A 20929-nucleotide genomic window follows, 5' to 3' on the forward strand; every position below is an offset into this window, starting at 1 on the left:
TTTTTTTAAAGTAACATAAAAAAGTAATACAACAAGTAATATTTGTGTGACAACGGAAGACAGTACTGTAACAAAATGCACAGAACAAAGGAAAATAACAGAAAAGTGTTTACAAAGTCAGCCAAAAACATTAATTAGAAACTTACCTGCAGCAATAACCTGTAATATTTCTCGCTCAGCAGCTGAAAGATCTCCTTTCTTGGGAGCAGCCATTCTCTCTGTTGTTAAAATTGTATTTATATTTTCTCAATTCACAAGTGTTGACGAACAATATCTTGCTGTGGATGTGTGATTATCCCAAAATCGTTACACCACTTGGCAGGCACAGGCGTGACGACAGTAAAAGGTGATGACTTGACCAAATATATAATATGTAATTGAAGGGAAGTTAAACCATCATTGGACCACACCACTATGTGAAGAAAAGAGGTGACAGATTGTCCACTCACTAACTTAAAATGCATAAATGTGTTCTTATTCCTCTTTACAATTTGAATAGCTTGTAATAAATGTATTTGGACGAGAAATATCCCATATATTAATGTTATAGTTTGGTATATTTAATTCTGTCTGGATTCCCCCTATACTGACATCTTTGGTTTAATCCGGCTGTATTTCAAGTGTCTGGCCACTCTAAGGCGTTTTGATAAGTGAATGTTCTTGTTTGTCGTTTGTTCATCTCAACTTGTTGTAGAGTCATCCACTGCAAGGTAAATCCCTCAAATATTTCACATTATGAAATGTAATATTTAGGCCTAAATGTTCAACTTTATGAGCTTGGCTAGGTTTGGTGACAAGTTTAGCCCTAGTTCTCTTAAATTGTTTGTTGTTTGGCGTAAGAAATGATTTACATAAGTACATTTTTGACAAATATATATTAACATTGGCTAAATTAACGACGTGAATAGCTGTAATTGCCAATGCCAAGCTGGTTCTGCCCACGGTGCGGTGGGTTACAGGTGCGCGGTGCTCGAATGGGTTTGCCGGTTTTGGAGATGCCAACCGCCATGGGCTACTGTATAATGTAGCCACTAGCTATGCATCATTTAAAACCGCCTTATAAACATTATTTGTGACATGATAGTGTCCACAGTCCTCCAAAGACATAATAGCCAACTGGAGAACGAGACTGGCATATTTGGGTATATTTGGAATTCGATAGTCTGTCATAACACGCAGTTCTGTCTGCACGTGCACAGATTATCAGTGATCCAAGAATAACGATCGAGGTGACCGCTCAGCACCCGCTGCCGCTGAACTCTTTGGAGGGCATTAAAGCGGCTATAGGAGAGGAACTTAATTTCAGACAGTTTGCTACGGCAGCAAAATAATCCTGCAGCAACGGGAAATGTGAATTATTATGTGGATTATGATTAATGAACATTTATGTAGTTGATACATGTTTCTTAAGGAAAAATCAAGTCTAAAAAATATATAGAACATTAGTATTTTGAGTGACTAAAATATCACCCATAATATTTTTGGGGATAGAAATGCGATTTTTTTAAAGTAAAATTTCATTTTTTTCTTAGGGCTAACTACCAGGAAATTTGAAAAGACAGTTCATGAGCTCGCCTTGACTAAGGCTTTTCAAAAAGCTTTATGTACAAGAAACGTAAATGCAGTGTTGCAGTCAAATCATCTAAAGCAAATTTGGTGATGGACATAGAAAATGAGGCATTAATGATGTCAACATTTGTTATATTTATACATCTCTCTCTTTATACATCTCGGTTCTAAGCAGCACTGACGGATGTGTTGACATGACAACTGCATCAGAGTTTTGAGCGACCCTAACGCGCCTTTTGTTCCATGCTGCCTGAAGACCTAGCTAGCCAGTAACTTGTTAACACCAGATAGAGATAAAAGTGGAGACATAAGTACATTATATTTGCCATAGATGAATAGTGTAAACTTTCTATTATAATTGCTGACACCCTACAGTCACATTTTTTCACCAGTAGAGTAGCGATCTAGTTAAATAAATCACACCCCTCTGCAAACACGTATTCTCCATTATTGGTTACAAGGCTGTACATATTTAAATTAGGTACGATAATATCATGTTTCCATTGATGTATTAAAATGAGAGTTGGGGTGATGTCACCCTATCCCCTTAATAATTATGCCTCCTGAATACAAGTGTTTGACATGGGGTAGGAGACCAGTAACTTTATGATCAAACTTTATCCATGTGAAAGCAATAGTAATTTTTCATCCTTTGGTCATCATACTTTGATCTGGTTTCATCCAAATATCATAAAATCATGTTTTTCATGAAATGTGGACTGTTCACGGCCTTTCAATTTCAAAGTGGAAATTATACGTTTTACACTACAAGTTTTAAATTTACTGCGTTGCAGGAAAGTTCTCCTGCAACAAGGTGATCAAATTAAGATCCTACATCTGTATTGTTGTCCACTATAATGAGAGCCGATGGCCAGATAGGGTGCAGGCATTCATTCATTCATGGAAGTGAAGTCTCTTTCACTCACACAAAAAGAGGTGCGTTCTTTTATACTGTAGTCTTGAAACTAGTCGCGTTTTGTTATCACCCTCTAGTACGAGCACACACTTTCTGTAATTCATATCAGACAGACTGAGCTCCACCGAGGCTGTTGAGTCTCCCCGTCACCATTCTCTGGCCACTTCCAGGAATTGTATTTATTTTGGGCATTGAATGTCAGTTGGACAGACCTACAAAGCCTGTGTTTGTGCGTCCGTGCGTGTTGGTGACAGGCAGCCTGCTGTGTTTGTGTGTGTTTGTGTGTGTTGGTGGCGGGGGAAGGGGTCTGTGTAACATGGCACTGGTATGTGACAATGCACATGGCTTGACATGTGAAATCATAAGGGGAGTTGTTGTTAAAAATGCTGATTGTGACTGACCATATAAAGCTGTGGTTATGAAACTGGTCAGAGATGTTACACAAGTGCAGCCTTCCACATCAAATTGGTTCTCTGTCATGGAGTCTATGGAGGTCAGAAGAAGTCCACTGACAGAGGAAGAGTCTCTCGTGACCAACCATTATGCTGAGATTTGGCTCTAGGTGCCTAAATGAAGAGTTAGTAATATTGTGAAAAGGGAGTTGATTTTCCCCATTTTCTTGTGTAATAAGAAATGTAATAGTGTAATAAGCCTTTTCACAGACAACCTGGTTGTGAAAAGGAACATTATTCAGATTGATTGTCTCATCACAGAAAATGTCAGATTTTCTTCTCCTTTTCACAATTTTACCTCGAAGGTGATGCAAACTCTATCTCCTCCTTGCATAGGTCTGCGTGTAGGTTAAAATCAGGTGAGTCCTGTTTACAACATCTAATACACTGATAATTGCTGTGGGATCACTACCATCATCCCCCAGGGCAGACTACTGGTGCTTAGCCCAGCTCACTGTGCTCTCTCAGGGGGCAAAAAGACTAAAACTGTGGGTATTGTCAGGTGCTGTTTAGAGGTCTTAGAGGTACAGAGTACACAGTGTGCACAGAGCTATAGGGAGGCAAGAGGCTCACTCTAACCTAACTAACCCTAACCACCAAATATGATTTGTTGGTAACACTTGCACCTACAGCTAAAATAATGCTTTATAGATTATAATAAGCAATAAGCCTTTATAACGTCTTAACACTTAACCTGCCGGGCCTTGCTTCCGCCCTTTTTGCGCCGATGAGAAGCCATTTTGACTGCAACATTCTAAGTCTAATAAATACATTTTATATGCTGTCAGAAAAATAGTAAGTGTCTTGGAAACCTCATAATTGTCTCTTTATGATACAATATAGAAATCCTAGTGGTTAGAGCGTTGGGCCAGTAACCGAAAGGTTGCTAAATTTAATCCCCGAGCTGACAAGGTAAAAATCTGTCGTTTTGCCCCTGAACAAGGCAGTTAACCCACAGTTCCCCGTTAGGCCGTCATTGTAAATAAGACTTTGTTCTTAACTGACTTGCCTAGTTAAATAACAACAAAAAAGTGACTTTGTAAAAGGACTTGAAAGTCGCTTTTTTTGCACTCCAGGGAAAAAAGTCCTCTTAAACTGCTTAATACACAAATTATGTTCATCATATCAAAATTCTAACAACATACGTGTGTTAAAAAGATGTAGAAAAAGTCAAGGACGGAGGGTGGCATGACTTGTCAAATGTGACCGACCGCCTTGATTCGGTCTTATGTAGCAAAATTTGAAATTGTTTTTTTTACTTTGGATAAAAGTATGGACTCAGGGCTACAAATTGTATATCATACACTGCATTTGAGGAACAATGGGAAAGAAATTCTGCTTTGAAAGTTGATCAACTTGTAACCTCACTTTTGAGAAAATGGTCTTTATATGTATTGGTACCTACTGGAGATCCCTTTGTCTACACCATTCAGCATCGTTCACACCCTCTTAAGCTTCAGCCACACCCATCTCTTTAAGGGTTGATCTGAGCGTTCTGTCCTAACAAAGTCAAGCACCCAAGCTAACTGGCTAACGTTGGCTAGCTTGCTAGCTACTTCCAGACACAAATGAGAGAACGGCTCACTGCCCATTTTACTCGCCCAGGCAGAGCTCGTTAGGCTGTTTTTATGTTGTCCAGAGCGTTGGTGACTGCTACTGTGCTACTGGCAATAATTTTTTTAAATTGCCAGCATTTGACACCAGCCATATTCAACGGGTGTTGAGTGGTCAAGATTTTGTCAGTTATTCTGCGCTCTGGCACACTCAAACGAGAGTACTCTGAAATCGGCGTAGATAGCCAGAGCGAATTTACCACATGTCTATCAACAGTTGTCGCAGTGACATTCTATTGAAATGGTTTAATGGATTATTTTGTTAAGACATGTTGCTAGCTAGGTAAACAATGAACGATAATCCCAACTCATGACACTACTACCCTGCATGAATCTGCAGGTAGCTAACCAACCAAGTTCAATGTTAGCTAGTTAACATTAGGTTGTAACTAGCAAAGCAAATGGCTCTGAGATACGAATAATATCATACATGCAAAGTTAGCTAGCGAGCCAGCCAGATAGCGTTAGTTATCTAGCTAACAGTACACTTTAACTTGAAATGAAATTTACTTTCTGTTAAAATTTGAAATGTGTAATATCTGAAAATGTAGCTGAAATCGGAGTAGATAGACGTAGCTGGTAAATTTGATCTGGCTATCAGCAGTTGTTGCAGTGACATTATATTGAAATGAATACTTGCATAGTGGAGTCTTAAGCTATGTAGCTAGCTAGCTAATGGTAGCTAACACTGTTCTGTACACATTATGCGTACCGCGGCATTCAAACAAGGCTGTGACGAAAATGAATGGGACTGTAGCGACAGTGTTGGCATCAAAATCCGGGGTGTAAACTGTTTCTATTCAAGCGTTGATTGACATGGTAATGGACAATAATATTCAAGAAAAGTTGGGAGAAACGGACCCCTCTGACGCTGTACGATAATTTGTGATGTATCACAACGTAACACATGTGTGCCGTACAGAATCCGTATGCCAGGGGTAGCGCTTCTCTCTCAGATTAAAAACAAGAAAGAGACCGGGAAAGGAGGATACCCTTGTCAATTGTAAAATGTTTTGCGTCATCACTGCCAGCCATCATGACTCTCAAAATCCGCGACAGCTGCAGTTTACTTGTGAAGATAACTGTAGCGCTGCCCTAAAAACCCTAGTCAAATTTGACACAAACCTTCAAATAAGTATGTAAAGACACATTATATAAAATCTTTATAGTGTTTTATTAAAATTTGAGATGACAAGTTGGGTGAAAAAAGCGGATTCCCTACACAACATATCTCCCCTTTCACTATTACTCAGTAGCCTTTGCTTCCCTTTCTGCCTTTTTTAAAAAGACCAGGTGGAGCTCCATTGCCCTCTTCAATCATGCAGAGACAGGTAGCATGAAAGTCTGTCATTGATTTTTGCTGGAAAGTGGAGAAATTGTACTTTACAATGGTATTCATATTACAGTTGACCTGGAAGTATTACTTTTTTGTGGTGTTAAAATAAGGTCACATGTACAGAACACTGTTAAGTACAAAAGTTTGTTAGTTATCGTTAGCTAAACCATAATCCCAACTCATGATGTTACTACCCTGCATGAATCTACATGTAGCTAACCATCCAGGTTAGCTATGTAACATTAGGCTACAACTAGCAAAGTAAATGGCTCTGAGATACGAATAATAAGATCATACACGTAACGTCAGCTAGCGAGTCATGTTATTCAACTGTTACATGCACCTCCAACAAAGATAGCTCAGATGTGAGTGCCTTTAGAATTTGGAATCAGGATATTTTCTACCTGTGGCCTGCAGAGTTTATATTTGTTGGCTTTATGCAGGCTACTTTTACATATTGGTAATGGCAATAGAAGTTACTAGATTTGTATCATTTTAATTTAGATGACATTTTGATTAACCACATGACATTTCATTTATAAATCTTCATGTCTCAAAAGCAATGAAACTGTTCCACGAAAATGTGCATATGAGTATCATAACTGGCACGCAGATCAGTAGAAATGGTACGATAACTTGGCACTACAAATGAAAAAGGTTGCCGACCGCTGGTGTAGCCTATACCGGCAACTTCAAGAGCTTAATGGCAGAATCTGTGAAGGCCAGCTGCAGCGGGAGGAGGAGGTTGGAACAGGTTTTTTTCTTCTGGTTAGGCTATATTGATATCTGGCTCCCTCTTTAGTAATTTGTCTTCACTTTTAATCGCAGTGCTTAAAGCATCAGGCAAGCTCAGTAGCCTACATATAGTTGATTTTATTCAAACATATGGTGTTAAAATACAAGTTTAAAAATTTAGACTAATCGATTGGTCGAAAAGAACAGACAACTCTGTTGACCAAGGGGACATCCCTAATGGCATGTCAACCATAGTCAGAAGTTGGCTAAAGAACATCTGGATCTAGGACCAGGTTACTACAGTATGCTCTTTGGAATCTCCTCCAGACAACATGTTTTGGTGTGGTACAGTAAATTCCTTAATCCCTTTGACCCTCTAGTACTGGCCTGTCTCACTGTCTGTCCCAAGGAGGGACACTCAAAGACCCTTTGGCATCCAATTGTTAGTCTCTCTCATTGGATCAGATGCAGTTAGCTTGTACCAACCGTGCATGTGTCTCCCTGTGATCAGACGTGTCCTTTTTGTATTGAGAGAGAGGGAGACTAGTTTGTGTTGTGTGGACGTGGACAAGTGAGTGTGCATACAACCTGTCAAGTTGTAGAACACCTACTCATTCAAGGATTTTCCTTTATTTTTACTATTTTCTACATTGTAGAATAATAGTGAAGACATCAACTATGAAGTAAATTATATGAAATCATGTAATAACCTAAAAAGGTGTTAAACTAAAATTAGCCTTGATGACAGCTCTTGGCATTCTCTCAACCAGATTCATGAGGAATGCTTTTCCAATGGTCTTGAAGGAGTTCCCACATATGCTGAGCACTTGTTGGCTGTTTTTCCTTCACGCTGTGGTCCAACTCATCCCAAACCATGTCAATTGGGTGATTGTGGAGGCCAGGTCATCTGATGCAGCAGTCCATCACTCTCCTTCTTGGTCAAATAGCCCTTACACAGCCTGGAGGTGTGTTTTTGGTCATTGTCCTGTTGGAAAATAAGTGATAGTCCCACTAAGCGCAAACCAGATGGGATGGCGTATCGCTGCAGAATGCTGTGGTAGCCATGCTGGTTAAGTGGGTCATGAATTCTAAATAAATCACCAACAGTGTCACCAGCAAAGCACCATCACACCTCCTCTATGCTTCACGGTGGGAACCACACATGCGGATATCATCCGTTCACCTACTCTGCGTCTCACAAAAACACGGAGGTTGGAAGCAAAAATCTCACATTTGGACTCATCAGACCAAAGGACAGATTTGTCGATTTCTGAAGCTGATAGCTCTAATGAACTTATCCTCTGCAGCAGAGTTAACTCTGGGTCTTTCTTTTCTGTGGTGGTCCTCATGATTGCCAGTTTCATAGCGCTTGATGGTGTTTGCGTCTGCACTTGAAGAAACTTTAAAAGTTCTGGAAATTTACCGGATTGACTGAACTTCACGTCTTAAAGTAATGATTGAGTGTTATTTTTCTTAGCTTATTTGCCCTGTTCTTGCCATAATATGGACTTGGTATTTTACCAAATAGGGCTATCTTCTGTATACCCCCCTACCTTGTCACAACACAACTGATTGGCTCAAACACAAGAAGAAAATAAATTCCACAAATTAACTTTTAACAAGGCACCCCTGTTAATTTGAAATGCATTTTAGTGTCCAAACTTTTGATAGGTGTATAGTACAGGGCACAAGGTTGACAGACCGGACAAGTCTCAGACAGTCACAGAGCATTAAGTGAATTGTTTCTCTAACTCACTGTCACTGCTAAGAGGGGCTCACAGCTGGTAAGCATAGAGCTTTCAACTGACATCCTGAAGATTTGCTGAAGGTTTGAGATTTAATGAAGCACTTAACTATTATTTAATTTGTTTGTTAACTATTAGTAAACTGTCACAGTGCATTTTTGGGCATATTAACATATGTATAAATAATATTACCATATGTACAACATATTAAGATATAGCCTAGAAATGATCTTGCAGACTGTTAAATATGGCATGTTGACAGAAACCAAGACATTCTGTCATTAAACGGATGGTAGTGTTGTGTGTTGACCATGTTGTATATGGTCTGCTCATTTCCGATTTCTGTATTTGTTTTCCTCAGGACTTTTATGAATACCGGTAAGCAGCAGAAGCCAGTGCTAACAGGCCAGCGGTTCAAGACCAGGAAAAGGGGTGAGTTGCGTTACGACCACAGGCGGCTGTCTACGTGCGATGTCAATGCCTAATGTTTACCACGTACAATATGTTGGCAAGACAACATGCATGGTGATAAATTGCAATACCAATATGTTGGCAAGACAACAGACCGTGTTAAGTTGCAATACCAGATAATTGAAACTGTTTCTTAAATCAACTGCCTCTTTGAGACTGTGTAAAATGTCTTGATTATCTTTGAAGTCTCATCGACAACCAAATTGTCAATGCACACTTGTAGCTCATATTTCTCCTATTAAGATCTGCTTCTTGGTAAGGGACCAGCAAAGAGATAGCAGGGTTCTCCTCTACGTTCCTCTTCTTCTCCTGTCTTCTCTCCTCTTCTCCTGTCTTCTCTCTTCTTCTCCACACATAAACACAGACTATAAACCCTCTTCGCTTCTAGGGTTCTGTTTCATTTCTGTTACAGCAATATATTGATGTTGTGGCTTGACATTCCCTCTTACACAACACCTACTGTAATCCAGCCTGGCCCCAGACTGGCTCCCAGTCATTAAGATGTCGAAGTTTCTAGAATGTCACAGCATCGGTGTGACCATGTCACACCTAGTCTCAGTGTAAGTGGAGCATGTCACTGTCGCTGACAGCAGTGGAAGGACACAAGGCAGAGCTGAACTAGCCTGGTCCCAGATCTGTTTGTGGTGTCTTGGCAACTTGGCAACATGACATCACAAACAGATCTAGGACCAGGCTATAGCTGAACTTCCTCCCAGTACAGTGGGTGTCGTTATGAACATTACTCACAGAGCAGAAGGACATGTAGTGTTGTAGGAACATTTTGTTCATACTCTGTGAGGCCCCTTGTTGATTCTCTTGATCCGTGTGTTGATACTCAGAGAGCTATTAATGAAGAGGACATCGTTTGGACAATGTGTTCTTTGTGAAAAACACAGAGGATTAATCAGGGAGGCTAACCCTCCCCCAGGCCAAGTAGCAGCTAGTGTCCCATCAAGGCAGTGTCCCTTGTCTTCATCCCACCTTGACTGGGGAAATGAAGAGCTGTCTGTGATGCTTCCAAATGTACCGCTGTAGCTATACAATATGTATTGACTTTTAGCCCTAGAGATCATTCACTAACATGCATACGGTAGCGTTTCCCAACTGGCGGTCCGCGGGCCATTTTATTTGGACCCCAAGCTTTCTGAGCAAAAATAAATGAAGCAAGTACTTTTTCTTTTTTTTTTTTTATTGTTGGACATAAAAGACTGTAAAAACACCAGCAAATCTGCTCCAAGTTATTTCAATTTTGGAAATTTGTTCCAAAGTATTCCCACGCATAATAGATCGTATACAAATGTAAACAAGGTTTAACATGATTTAGTCAAATATTATATCTGTTTGGGCTTCTTACGGTCAATTTGCAATCTACAAATTATTTGTAATTATGTTCCGGTCCCCTGACCATCAGCTCTAAAAAAATAAAATAAAATAAAAACTATCCGCCCGCAGCTGAATCTAGTTGAGGATCCCTGACATACGGTATATATTATGCATGGTTTACCATACCTTATTTTCTGATGTTATCTGTGTTAGGGTTTGATAGACATTAGTGTACCTACAGTACAACACTGTCCTCCTCTGCCTTGTCCCTCCCCACCCAGATGAAAAGGAGAAGTTTGAGCCCACAGTTTTCAGAGACACAATCGTTCTGGGCCTCAACGAAGCAGGAGGAGACCTCGATGCTGTAGCTAAGTTCCTGGACGTTACCGGTTCCCGACTCGACTACCGTCGCTATGCCGACACCCTCTTCGACATCCTCATCGCGGGGAGCATGCTCGGTGAGTGGAGGAGTGTAGTGAATTTAGCAGGCAGCGCAACCGGGACTCAAACCCAGGTCCCAGGACTGTCAGTCCATCTTCTTAGCCATTAAGAGGTCTGCACCGCTTGATGATGTCGCTAGGTGTTATATTAAGGTAGCTACAGTGTTATGGTTATCTGCACGGTGTCAGCTCAGTGGTGGAACATCGTGGTCCTTTGTATCAGTACTGGGCACAGTGTTACTGTCCCCCAGTGTCCATCCATGAACCAGCTGATCGCAGTAACCGGGCTGTCCATTCAGGCAAGGACAAACTTACAAACCGATCACAGCTGGCTTTGTCAGATTATCAGGGTCATTTCCCATTATCAAAGACATCCGGGAGAGACTGTTCTTCAGTAGACTGCAGAAGGCAGGCACCTGCATGAACCCTAGTGGGTACCATATCGCTGGATCAGAAAGGAGAACGTTTGTTAGAACATAAGGCAGGAAAGGAAAATTGTACTCTATGCTAGGCTTTAGAAATGTAATTCATGTCCAAATACACGCTATCTTTCTTGCACACACACATTCACACACGCTCATTCACATCCTGACATGTTTAATCTGTGTAGAATTAGTTGCTGTCTGTCTCTGTCCAGCTCATACACACGTGCACACGCATGCAAACACACGCAGGACTCTCTGCCAGGCCTGTGTCAGTCTGCATGTCAATCCCCATTAGAGATAACAGGTTTACCCTGGTCCTATAGTCCTATAATAAGACCCTGGCAGGGAGAGACCGAGCAGCACAGAGGGAGACCAGGGATACAGATGTAGGCTCTTAATTTGACTTATTTCGTAACAGCTAAATAATCCTGCAGCAACAGGATTTGACCGTTTATTGCTTGATCGGTAATGTTGCTTGATCGGTAATGTTGCTTGATCGGTTCTAAGGCTATTAGCTGGCCAAAAGAGGCTACAAGAAAAGTGGAACACTGTTAATATAACTGTTAGTGTGGGTTTTCAATAAATTAATCACAAAGCTCATCTGTATTTCCTGCGATGTAGAAAAATTCTCAGCAAAAAGGAGTGATCAGATTAAGATCCTACAGCTGTACCTGGTAATCCACCAAAATAAACCATCCTCTCAGGGAACCAGATTAGCCTTTAGTTTAGCATGGAGGATCAGCTCCTGGTTCACACTTCACACACATGCACTCGTGAAGGCAACGCATTCAGGAATTCAGACGCACACAAAACAGTTTAGTTTGATTGTATTGTTAATCCACAACAGTCCTTAAAAATGGATTCAAAGTCAACAATGATTGTTAAAGCATTAGATACAGGTTGCAGTTTGGACTCTAAGCCCTCAGATACTGTATCCTCAAACAAGAACGGATTAGAACATTGGACCAGGCTGCATCAAGAGCCATCCATTTTACAACTAGATGACAGACATGTTATACATACATGATGTTTTAGTCAGATTTAGCAGACGCTCTTATCCAGAGCGACTTACAATCAGTGTATTCAACTAAACTAGGTAAAAACCACCTTACACAATCATTACAAGTAAAAGCTAGCCGTTAAGACCAGAGATGGGGAAAGGCCCATGTAAACAGGATTTAACCTTTAACCCTTGTGGCTTTCCCTTTTTGTCTGTCTCAGCTCCCGGTGGTACGCGTATTGATGAGGGGGACAAGGCCAAGGTGACAGAACATTGTGTGTTTACCACCGAGGAGAACCATGCCAACCTCCGCCGCTATGCTCAGGTTGGTACACACCACACCACACACACACACACTCTCTCTCTCTCTCTGTCTCACCATTGACTTTGTCATATCCTCAAACGTTAACCAACATTTCCTACCAAGGCCTGGGGGTGGAGGGGATTTTGGGCTTGAGACACCTGTAGTAAAGTGGTATTAGACCTGCTAATACCCACCAAACCCCTGGGAGTATCCAGTTTGTCAACACTCCACGACATCCTTTTAATATAATCGTCCTCAATTAAACTCACTCACTCCTGCACCATCTGCTTGTCTGTCTTTCTTTTGCTCTCTCGCCGTCTCTCGCCGTCTGTCTCTCGCCGTCTGTCTCTCTCTCGCCGTCTGTCTCTCTATCTCTCGCCGTCTCTCTCAAATTCAAGCTGCTTTATTGGCATGAAAAACATTGTCAATATTGCCAAAGCAACAATGTATACAATATACATTGTAATAAAATTATAAACAATAACAAATAATAATATAAAATGGCAGTAAATAATAATACAAAATTAAATACAAAAATAATAACAATAAAATGGTAACAGTTAATAGTAGAATGTAATGTAAAATATGTACAAATATAAATATGGAAAATTAAACTAACTAACTTATAACTAAATAACGGTCATCTTCACCATTACATCAGTACTACAACTACCATCATCATTACCACTACTACCACCACCATCATTAAACTGCTATCATTACCATTACCACCCATACAACTACTATTTGGAATGATAAACAACAATAATAATAGTAATAACAATAACAGTAATAATAAGTAAGTTACTGCTTACTATGCAGATGTTATTATTCAGTGTCCCTCAGGCTATGGCAGGCAAATACATATTTGGCTGCAAGAGGAGCCATTGCTCCTTCGCCCATGAGTATTTTTAGTTTTTCCTCTGGGTTTAATAAGTTAAAATTTGGAATAAATGTAGTAATTTCTGTGAATAATGAATCTCTTGGTGAGGAATATTTATCACAGTAAAGGAGAAAGTGCATCTCTGTTTCTACCTCCCCTGTCAGGCAGTGACCACATACACCCTCCTCTTTGGGTATCCATGTCTTTTTATGTCTGCCGGTTTCTATTGCCAATCGGTGCTCACTCAGCCTGTACTTGGTAAGGATCCGTCTCTGCTTCGTATCTCTGACAGAGTAGAGATAATCAGCCAATTCATATTCTCTGTTTAGGGTCAGATAGCAATTTAGTCGGCTTTGGGATTTTGTTTCGTTTTTCCATTGTTGTATATATGAGTCCTTTGATTGGTTCATGATTTTATTTATTGGAATTCTTTCTTTTGAAGCAGTGCTGGTGTCAGCTTGGTTGGTTAGGTCCAACACTAGCTGACTGAGAGGGCTCGTTTCTGGGCTCAGCTCTTGGGTTTGAAGTGCTTTAAATTGCAGACTTGAATTTGGACTTGAATTTAGATGTAGCCAAAATGTTTATGATCTTTTCTGTATTTTCATTATTACTGGAAAGCGGCCCAATTCTGCCCTACATGCATTAGTTGGTGTATTTCTCTGGACTTGTAGGATTTTCCGACAGAATTCTGCATGTAAGGCTTCAATTGGATGTTTGTCCCACATTTTAAAGTCCAGTTTATTGAGTGGCCCCCAAACCTCACTTCCGTAAAGAGCTATTGGTAGGATTACACTGCCAAATATTTTGGTCCAAATTCTAATTGGGATGTGTATTTTGAATAATTTCATTTTTATTGCAAACAATGCTCTGCGGGCTTTTTCTTTGAGTGCATTCACTGCCATATTAAAGTTTCCCGATGCAGATACGGTCAGACTAAGGTAGGTGTAATTTGTAGTGTGTTCAATTATGGAGTTGTTCAGGGTGAATTTATATTTGTGTTTCTGACATCTGTTTTTTGGGGGGGAAATCATGATTTTCGTTTTTTGGAAATTTACTGCAAGGGCCCAATTTTGGAAATATTGCTCTAGAATATTAATGTTCTGTTGAAGACCTTCTTTGGTTGGTGATAGAAGTACCAAGTCATCAGCATATAGCAGGTATTTACCTCTTGTGTCAAATAGTGTGAGTCCTGGGGCTGGAGAATGGTCCAACATGTCTACTAATTCATTGATATAAATGTTGAAAAGTTTTGGACTCAAACTGCAGCCTTGTCTCACACCTCGACATTGTGAAAATAATTCTGTTCTTTGGTTTTTGATTTTTATTGCACACGTGTTTTCTGTGTACATACATTTTATTAAGTCATACACCTTACCACCAAGCCCACTTTGGAGAATTTTGTAGAATAGCCCTTCGTGCCAAATAGAATCAAATGCTTTTTCAAAGTCAATAAAGCAAGCAAAGATTTTGCTCTCTTTTTTTTTGGTGGACGTGTTTATTAATTAGTGTGTGTAAGGTGTATATATGGTCAGTAGTGCGATGGTTAGGGAGAAAGACAATTTGACATTTAGTTATTACATTTTTTTCTTGAAGAAAGGTTTGAATTCTTGAATTCAAAATGCTACAGAAAACCTTTCCCAAGTTACTGTTTACGCAAATATCCCTGTAATTAATGGGGTCTGATTTGTCCACTTTTGTGGATAGGGGAGATGAGCCCCTGGTCCCAGACATCAGGGAAGCAGCCAGAAGTTAAAACCACGTTAAACAATTTAAGCACAGCATTTTGCCCCTCAGGTGTGCTGTTTTTCAGCATTTCATTTCTGATGTTGTCTAGACCACAAGCCTTCTTTGATTTAATAGATTTGAGCTTTTCATTTAGTTAATGTTGGGTTATTGGATAATCTAATGGATTTTGGGTGTTTTTAATGACTGATTCAAGGATGTTCAATTTTTCTTTAATTTCTAATTGGTTCTGTTGTAAGTCTTTTCTTGGGATGTTTTTGTATAGATTATCATAATAAGTTTTCCAAATTCCTACACCTTGTATGGCTAATTCTTGTGGCTTTGTTGTGCTTAAATTGTTCCAAATGTCCCAGAACTGATTTTGGTCAATTGCGTTTTCAATTTCATCAAGTGTCTTGTTGGTATAATTCCATTTCTTTCTTCAGTGTTTGTTTATACTGTTTCAGAGTTTCTCGCCCTCTCTCTCGCTCGCTCGCTCTCGCCCGCTCTCTCTCTCGCCCGGCCTGCCCTTCCTCTCGCTCTCTCGCCCGCTCTCTCTCGCTCCGGCGCTCGTCCCCTCGCTCGCCATCCCCCGCCGTCTCGCTCTCGTGCCGGCGCTCGCCATCCCCCGCCGTCTCGCTCGCCATCCCCCGCCGGCGCTCGCCCCCTCGGTCGCCATTCCCCGCCGTCTCACTCTCTCGCTCCGGCGCTCGTCCCCTCGCTCGCCATCCCCCGCCGTCTCGCTCTCGTGCCGGCGCTCGCCATCCCCCGCCGTCTCTCTCTCGCCCGCCCGCTGTCTTTCTTTCTCTCTCAATTCAAGGGCTTTATTAGCATGGGGAACATATGTTAACATTGCCAAAGCAAGTGAAGTGAAATAAATAAAAATGTACATTAAACATTACGCTCACATAAGTTCCAAAAGAATAAAGACATTTCAAATGTCATATTGTCATACTATATGCAGTGTTGTAACAATGTGCAAATAGTTAAAGTACAAAAGTGAATAAATAAACATAAATATGGGTTGTATTTACAGTGGTGTTTGTTCTTCACTGGTTGTCCTTTTCTTGTAGCAACAGGTCACAAATCTTGCTGCTGTGATGGCACACTGTGGTATTTCACCCAATAGATATGGGAGTTTATCAAAATTGGGCTTGTTTTGATTTCTTTGTGGATCTGTGTAATCTGAGGGAAATATGTGTCTCTATGGTCATACATTTGGCAGGAGGTTAGGAAGTGCAGCTCAGTTTCCACCTCATTTTGTGGGCAATGTGCACATAACTTGTCTTCTCTTGAGAGCCAGGTCTGCCTACGGTGGCCTTTCTCAATAGCAAGGCTATGCTCATGGAGTCGGTACATAGTCAACGTTTTTCTTAAGTTTGGGTCAGTCACAGTGGTCAGGTATTCTGCCACTGTGTTCTCTCTGTTTAGGGCCAAATAGCATTCTAGTTTGCTCTGTCTTTTTGTTAATTCTTTCCAATTTGTCAAGTAATTATCTTTTTTGTTTTCTCATGATTTGTTGGGTCTAATTGTGTTGCTGTCCTCTCTCTCTCGCTGTCTCCCTCCCAGCCCCCGGTCTGTGACTAAATCTCATGTCCCTCTGTGCATCTTTGTGTTTCTCTAGGTTTTTAACAAGCTTATCAGGAGGTACAAGTACCTGCAGAATGCCTTTGAGGAGGAAATCAAAAAGGTAAACTATTCATAGGAAATACTCGTGTGAAGTCCCTAACTGATCTACTTCAGTTTTTCATTCTCCTAAGTACTTGTGGAGATGTCATATCTTAAGGTGTTTAGACGTTTTGTATCCTATTGTCTTTAGTTTACATAATTGTCTCGATTGATTAATTGATTTTATCGTGTGTAGCTTTTGCTGTTCCTGAAGGCATTCAGTGAATCAGAGCAAACCAAACTGGCTATGTTGACTGGTATCCTATTGGCTAATGGCACTCTGCCCCCGCCCATCCTCACCAGCCTCTTCAGCGACAATGTTGTCAAGGAAGGTGAGTGTGTGTAGGAGGGGTTTGATTTCTTGAGGCATATATTGATAGCGCTGGTTTTCTTCCAAATTCTCTTATTCTTGGTATCTTGCAGGTATCTCTGCATCCTTTGCGGTGAAGATGTTCAAGGCATGGATATCTGAGAAAGATGCCAATGCAGTCACCTCAGCCCTGAGGAAGGCTAACCTGGATAAGAAACTCCTGGTAAGAAACCCTTTAGGCAGTTATCCGAGAGCAGTAATTTCCAACCTGATGTTAAAAGAATTCGGAGACTTTGCGAATGGTGGTCCACAAGAGCGTTTGACAGTGATTTGGTAGTCCCCGAAATGGAAAAGTTTGGGAACCACTGGCCTAGATGTTAGAGAGCCTCTTTTATTGTGCTCCTATTCTATTTCAGCCACAAGAGGGAGCTGTTGTGTCAATTTTTAGGGTTGAAGATCAATGGAAGTTGTTTGAGCCTAGACTTGTTGTTTCTCTAGGAGCTGTTTCCTGCCAGCAAGCAGAACGTGGAGCATTTCTCCAAGTACTTCAATGAGGCGGGGCTGAAGGAGCTTTCAGACTTCATGCGTGTGCAGCAGTCTCAGGGAACACGCAAGGAGCTGCAGAAAGAACTACAGGAGCGCCTCTCTCAGGACTGCCCCATACGAGAGGTACAGTACCAGATGCCATGTCCTGCCGTTGTACTCTTGAACAAGCACCAATATAGCTGCATTGCGCACCACCCTGTGTTTCCAACCCCTCCTTGGAGTGTGTTTATCTCTGGGTTGGGTTATATAAGCAAAAATAATCCATTCCATTCTCCACAAGATAATGGACAGTAAAGAGTTATTATTCTGTGGTTCTAGATGGTGGTGTACGTGAAGGAGGAGATGAAAAGGAGTGCTCTCCAGGAGCAAGCTGTGATTGGTCTGCTGTGGAACATTCTCATGAATGCTGTGGAGTGGAACAAGAAGGAGGAGTTGGTCACCGAGCAAGCCCTCAAACACCTTAAAGTATGTTGTCATAACATCAACCATTAATAACATCACTCCTAACCTAACCACTCTATAGCAACATGAGAGCTGGTCGCTGGAGGCTCTTAAACACCTCGAACACTAACATCAACCATGAATGAATGACTTTGTTTATGGGGTGTGTATCCTCTCCCTTACAGCATTATGCCCCCCTGCTAGCAGCGTTCAGCACCCAGGGTCAGTCAGAGCTGGTGCTGCTACTGAGGATCCAGGAGTACTGCTATGACCATATCCACTTCATGAAGTCATTCTCCAAGATAGTGGTTCTCTTCTACAAAGGTCAGCGTTATCTTATACAGAACACTGTTTCACACAATGTCTCTGTAGAAAAATAAAGGGTCTCTTTCATTTGTCTTAGTAGTCAGGTTGCAGTCAATTGCATTTCAATTTAGGAAGTAAACTGAAATTTCAATATCACAGAGCGCATTCAGATTTTGTTACACCCTTATTCTAAAATGGATTAATTGGATTTTGTTCATCAATCTACACACAATACCCCATAATGACAGTGAAAACAGGTTTTTAGAAATTTTTGCAAATGTAGAATAAAATAAAATAAAATGTATTCAGACCCTTTACTAGGACACTCGAAATTGAGTTCAGGTGCATCCTGTTTCCATTAATCATCCTTGAAATGTTTCTACAACTTGATTGGAGTCGACCTGTGATATATTCAATTGATTGGACTTGATTTGGAAAGGCACACACCTGTCTATATAAAGTCCCACAGTTGACAATGCATGTCAGAGCAAAAACCAAGCCATGAGGTCAAAGGAATTGTTCGTAGAGCTCCGAGACAGGAGTGTCGGCATAATTCTGGGGATGGGAACCAAAACATTTCTGCGGCGTTGAAGGTCCCAAAGAACAGTGGCCTCCATCATTCTTTAATGGAAGAAGTTTGGAACCACCAAGACTCTTCCTAGAGCTGGCCGCCCGGCCACACTGAGCAATCGGGGGAGAAGTGCCTTGGTCAGGGAGGTGACCAAGAACCCAATAGTCACTCTGGCAGAGCTTTAGAGTTCCTCTGTGGAGATGGTTGTCCTTCTGGAAAATTCTCCCATCTCTGCGGCACTCCACCAATTAGGTTTTCATGATTGAGTGGACAGGCGGAAGCAACCCTCTGTAAAAGGCACATGACAGCCCGCTTGGAATTTGAAACAAGATTCTCTGGGCTGATGAAACCAACATTTAACTCTTTGGCCTGAATGCCAAGTGTCCGGAGGAAACCTGGAACCATCCCTACGGTAAAGCATGGTGGTGGCGGCATCATGCTGTGGGGATGTTTTTCAACGACAGGGACTGGGAGACTAGTTAGGATGGAAAGTACAGAGATCCTTGATGAAAACCTACTTCAGAGTGCTCAGGACCTTAGACTGGGGCGAAGGTTCACCTTCCAACAGGACAACGACCCTAAGCACACAGCCAAGACAACGCAGGAGTGGCTTTGGGACAAGTCTCTGAATGTCCTTGTGTCCCAGCCAGAGTCCGGACTTGAACCCAATCTAACATCTCTGGAGAGACCTGAAAATAGCTGTGCAGCAACACTCCCCATCCAACCTGACAGAGCTTGAGAGGATCTGCAGAGAGGAATAGTAGAAACTCCCCAAATATAGGTGTGCCAAGATTGTAGCGTCACACCCAAGAAGACTCGAGGCTGTAATCGCTGCCAAAGGTTGCTTCAACAAAGTACTGAGTAAAGGGTCTGAATACTTATGTAAATGTGATATTTCAGTTTATTTTTAATGCACTAACTTCTCCTTGTGGTGCTATGCTAATTGTTCCTGTTCTGTCTCGTCTCCACCCAGCTGACGTTTTGAGTGAGGAGGCCGTTCTGAGGTGGTACAAAGACACTCACACCACCAAAGGGAAAGGTGTCTTTGTCGAGCAGATGAAGAAGTTTGTTGAGTGGCTGCAAAATGCAGAAGAAGGTAACGTTTATATTTAAATAAAGGTTACAGGTAACCTAATCAATAACTGAATAGAAAACCATTGCATTTTCAGAGAATTATTGTTGAATCAACGAAACTGGACTATTAACATTCAATAGGCTTCCTGTTGGGCTGTAATGTGCTCTAAACTGTAATTCCTGTTTTCACCAGTAAGAGGAGCTGTTTAGTTATATCTCCTTGTTTATTTTCCCCTTTAGAGTCTGAGTCTGAGGGAGAGGAGGACTAGAAGACTGACCCAGCAAGGAGTTTGTCTGTAACTCTGAAGTCTGCTGCATCCTGTGGCCTGTATGTCAGTCAGTCCCCATGTTGCGTAGTACATGTTTCAGGTTGTCTTTAAAGCATTCATGCTACCTATTTTAGAAGATTTGCCATACTTTATTATATTAGTGGGGTTCCTGAGACATTCAAGATAAGGCATTGTGAGAAGTATGAGAATGTGTGCAACATTACTGCAATAAAGACGACCTGGAACGCGCCTATCCATAATGTCTAACCGACCAGGGGTCAGACTCAACCTCCTGCTCCAGGCAATCAAAGCACAACCCCCAGCAATAAACCCCCGGACCGCCCAACTCAACTTCATCAACTTCAATATCTCTGATATTTTAAATTAAAGATTGGGCCTTTAATACAGGTTGATCACATCAGTCAGAGCAGACTCCCTTCACTAACGTTGTTCAGGCATAGCGAGGAAGTCTAGACCTCAATCTGCAGTAGATTGTCATACTTGTTTAGAGGATACTCAACTTTGTATGCAACTTGGCAATGCTTTTATCTTTTTATTAATAAAGTGTTTTTATATGTATTCGCTTGTTTTGTTTCTGTATTGTGATCTTAAATCAGTAGGTTAGTAAATCTGGGTTCTGTTCATGTGTCTGATAGAGGCCAAGGAAGTTGGTTTTAACAAACTGATTAGTTAGGTACTCAGAGCTGAACGAGAAAGTGGATGACTGTGAATTCTATTATTGGGAGGAGATGAGAGGTGAAGTTCACTCAGTCATTGTGTAACTTAACCTTCATGCACCTGAACAGGCCA

At 41.2% G+C, this 20929-nt stretch overlaps 2 protein-coding genes across 3 annotated transcripts in view; one reads left to right on the forward strand and one right to left on the reverse strand.

The window, feature by feature from the left end:
- Positions 1-1449, reverse strand: part of LOC129820087 (ankyrin repeat and MYND domain-containing protein 2-like) — a 14606-nt gene extending 13157 nt beyond the window's left edge. The window contains exon 1 of one of the 2 annotated variants that reach the window (XM_055876927.1): positions 147-1449. In XM_055876927.1, the coding sequence (XP_055732902.1) occupies positions 147-213 (67 nt within the window). In that variant the 5' untranslated portion in view covers positions 214-1449. The remainder of the gene's footprint in view (positions 1-146) is intronic. The other variant, XM_055876928.1, reaches the window with a different exon arrangement.
- On the forward strand, positions 620-20698 carry LOC129820086 (eIF5-mimic protein 1-like). Its single transcript, XM_055876926.1, has 12 exons — positions 620-710; positions 8728-8798; positions 10442-10618; positions 12247-12350; positions 16559-16624; positions 16799-16934; positions 17026-17135; positions 17411-17581; positions 17777-17923; positions 18085-18223; positions 19750-19872; positions 20091-20698. The coding sequence occupies exons 1-12, from the start codon at positions 655-657 to the stop codon at positions 20117-20119; spliced, it is 1329 nt and encodes a 442-aa protein (XP_055732901.1). The 5' UTR covers positions 620-654; the 3' UTR covers positions 20120-20698.
- The last annotated feature ends 231 nt before the right edge of the window (positions 20699-20929 follow it).

This window comes from Salvelinus fontinalis, chromosome 22 (genome assembly GCF_029448725.1).
Source record: "Salvelinus fontinalis isolate EN_2023a chromosome 22, ASM2944872v1, whole genome shotgun sequence".
Lineage (NCBI taxonomy): Eukaryota > Metazoa > Chordata > Actinopteri > Salmoniformes > Salmonidae > Salvelinus > Salvelinus fontinalis.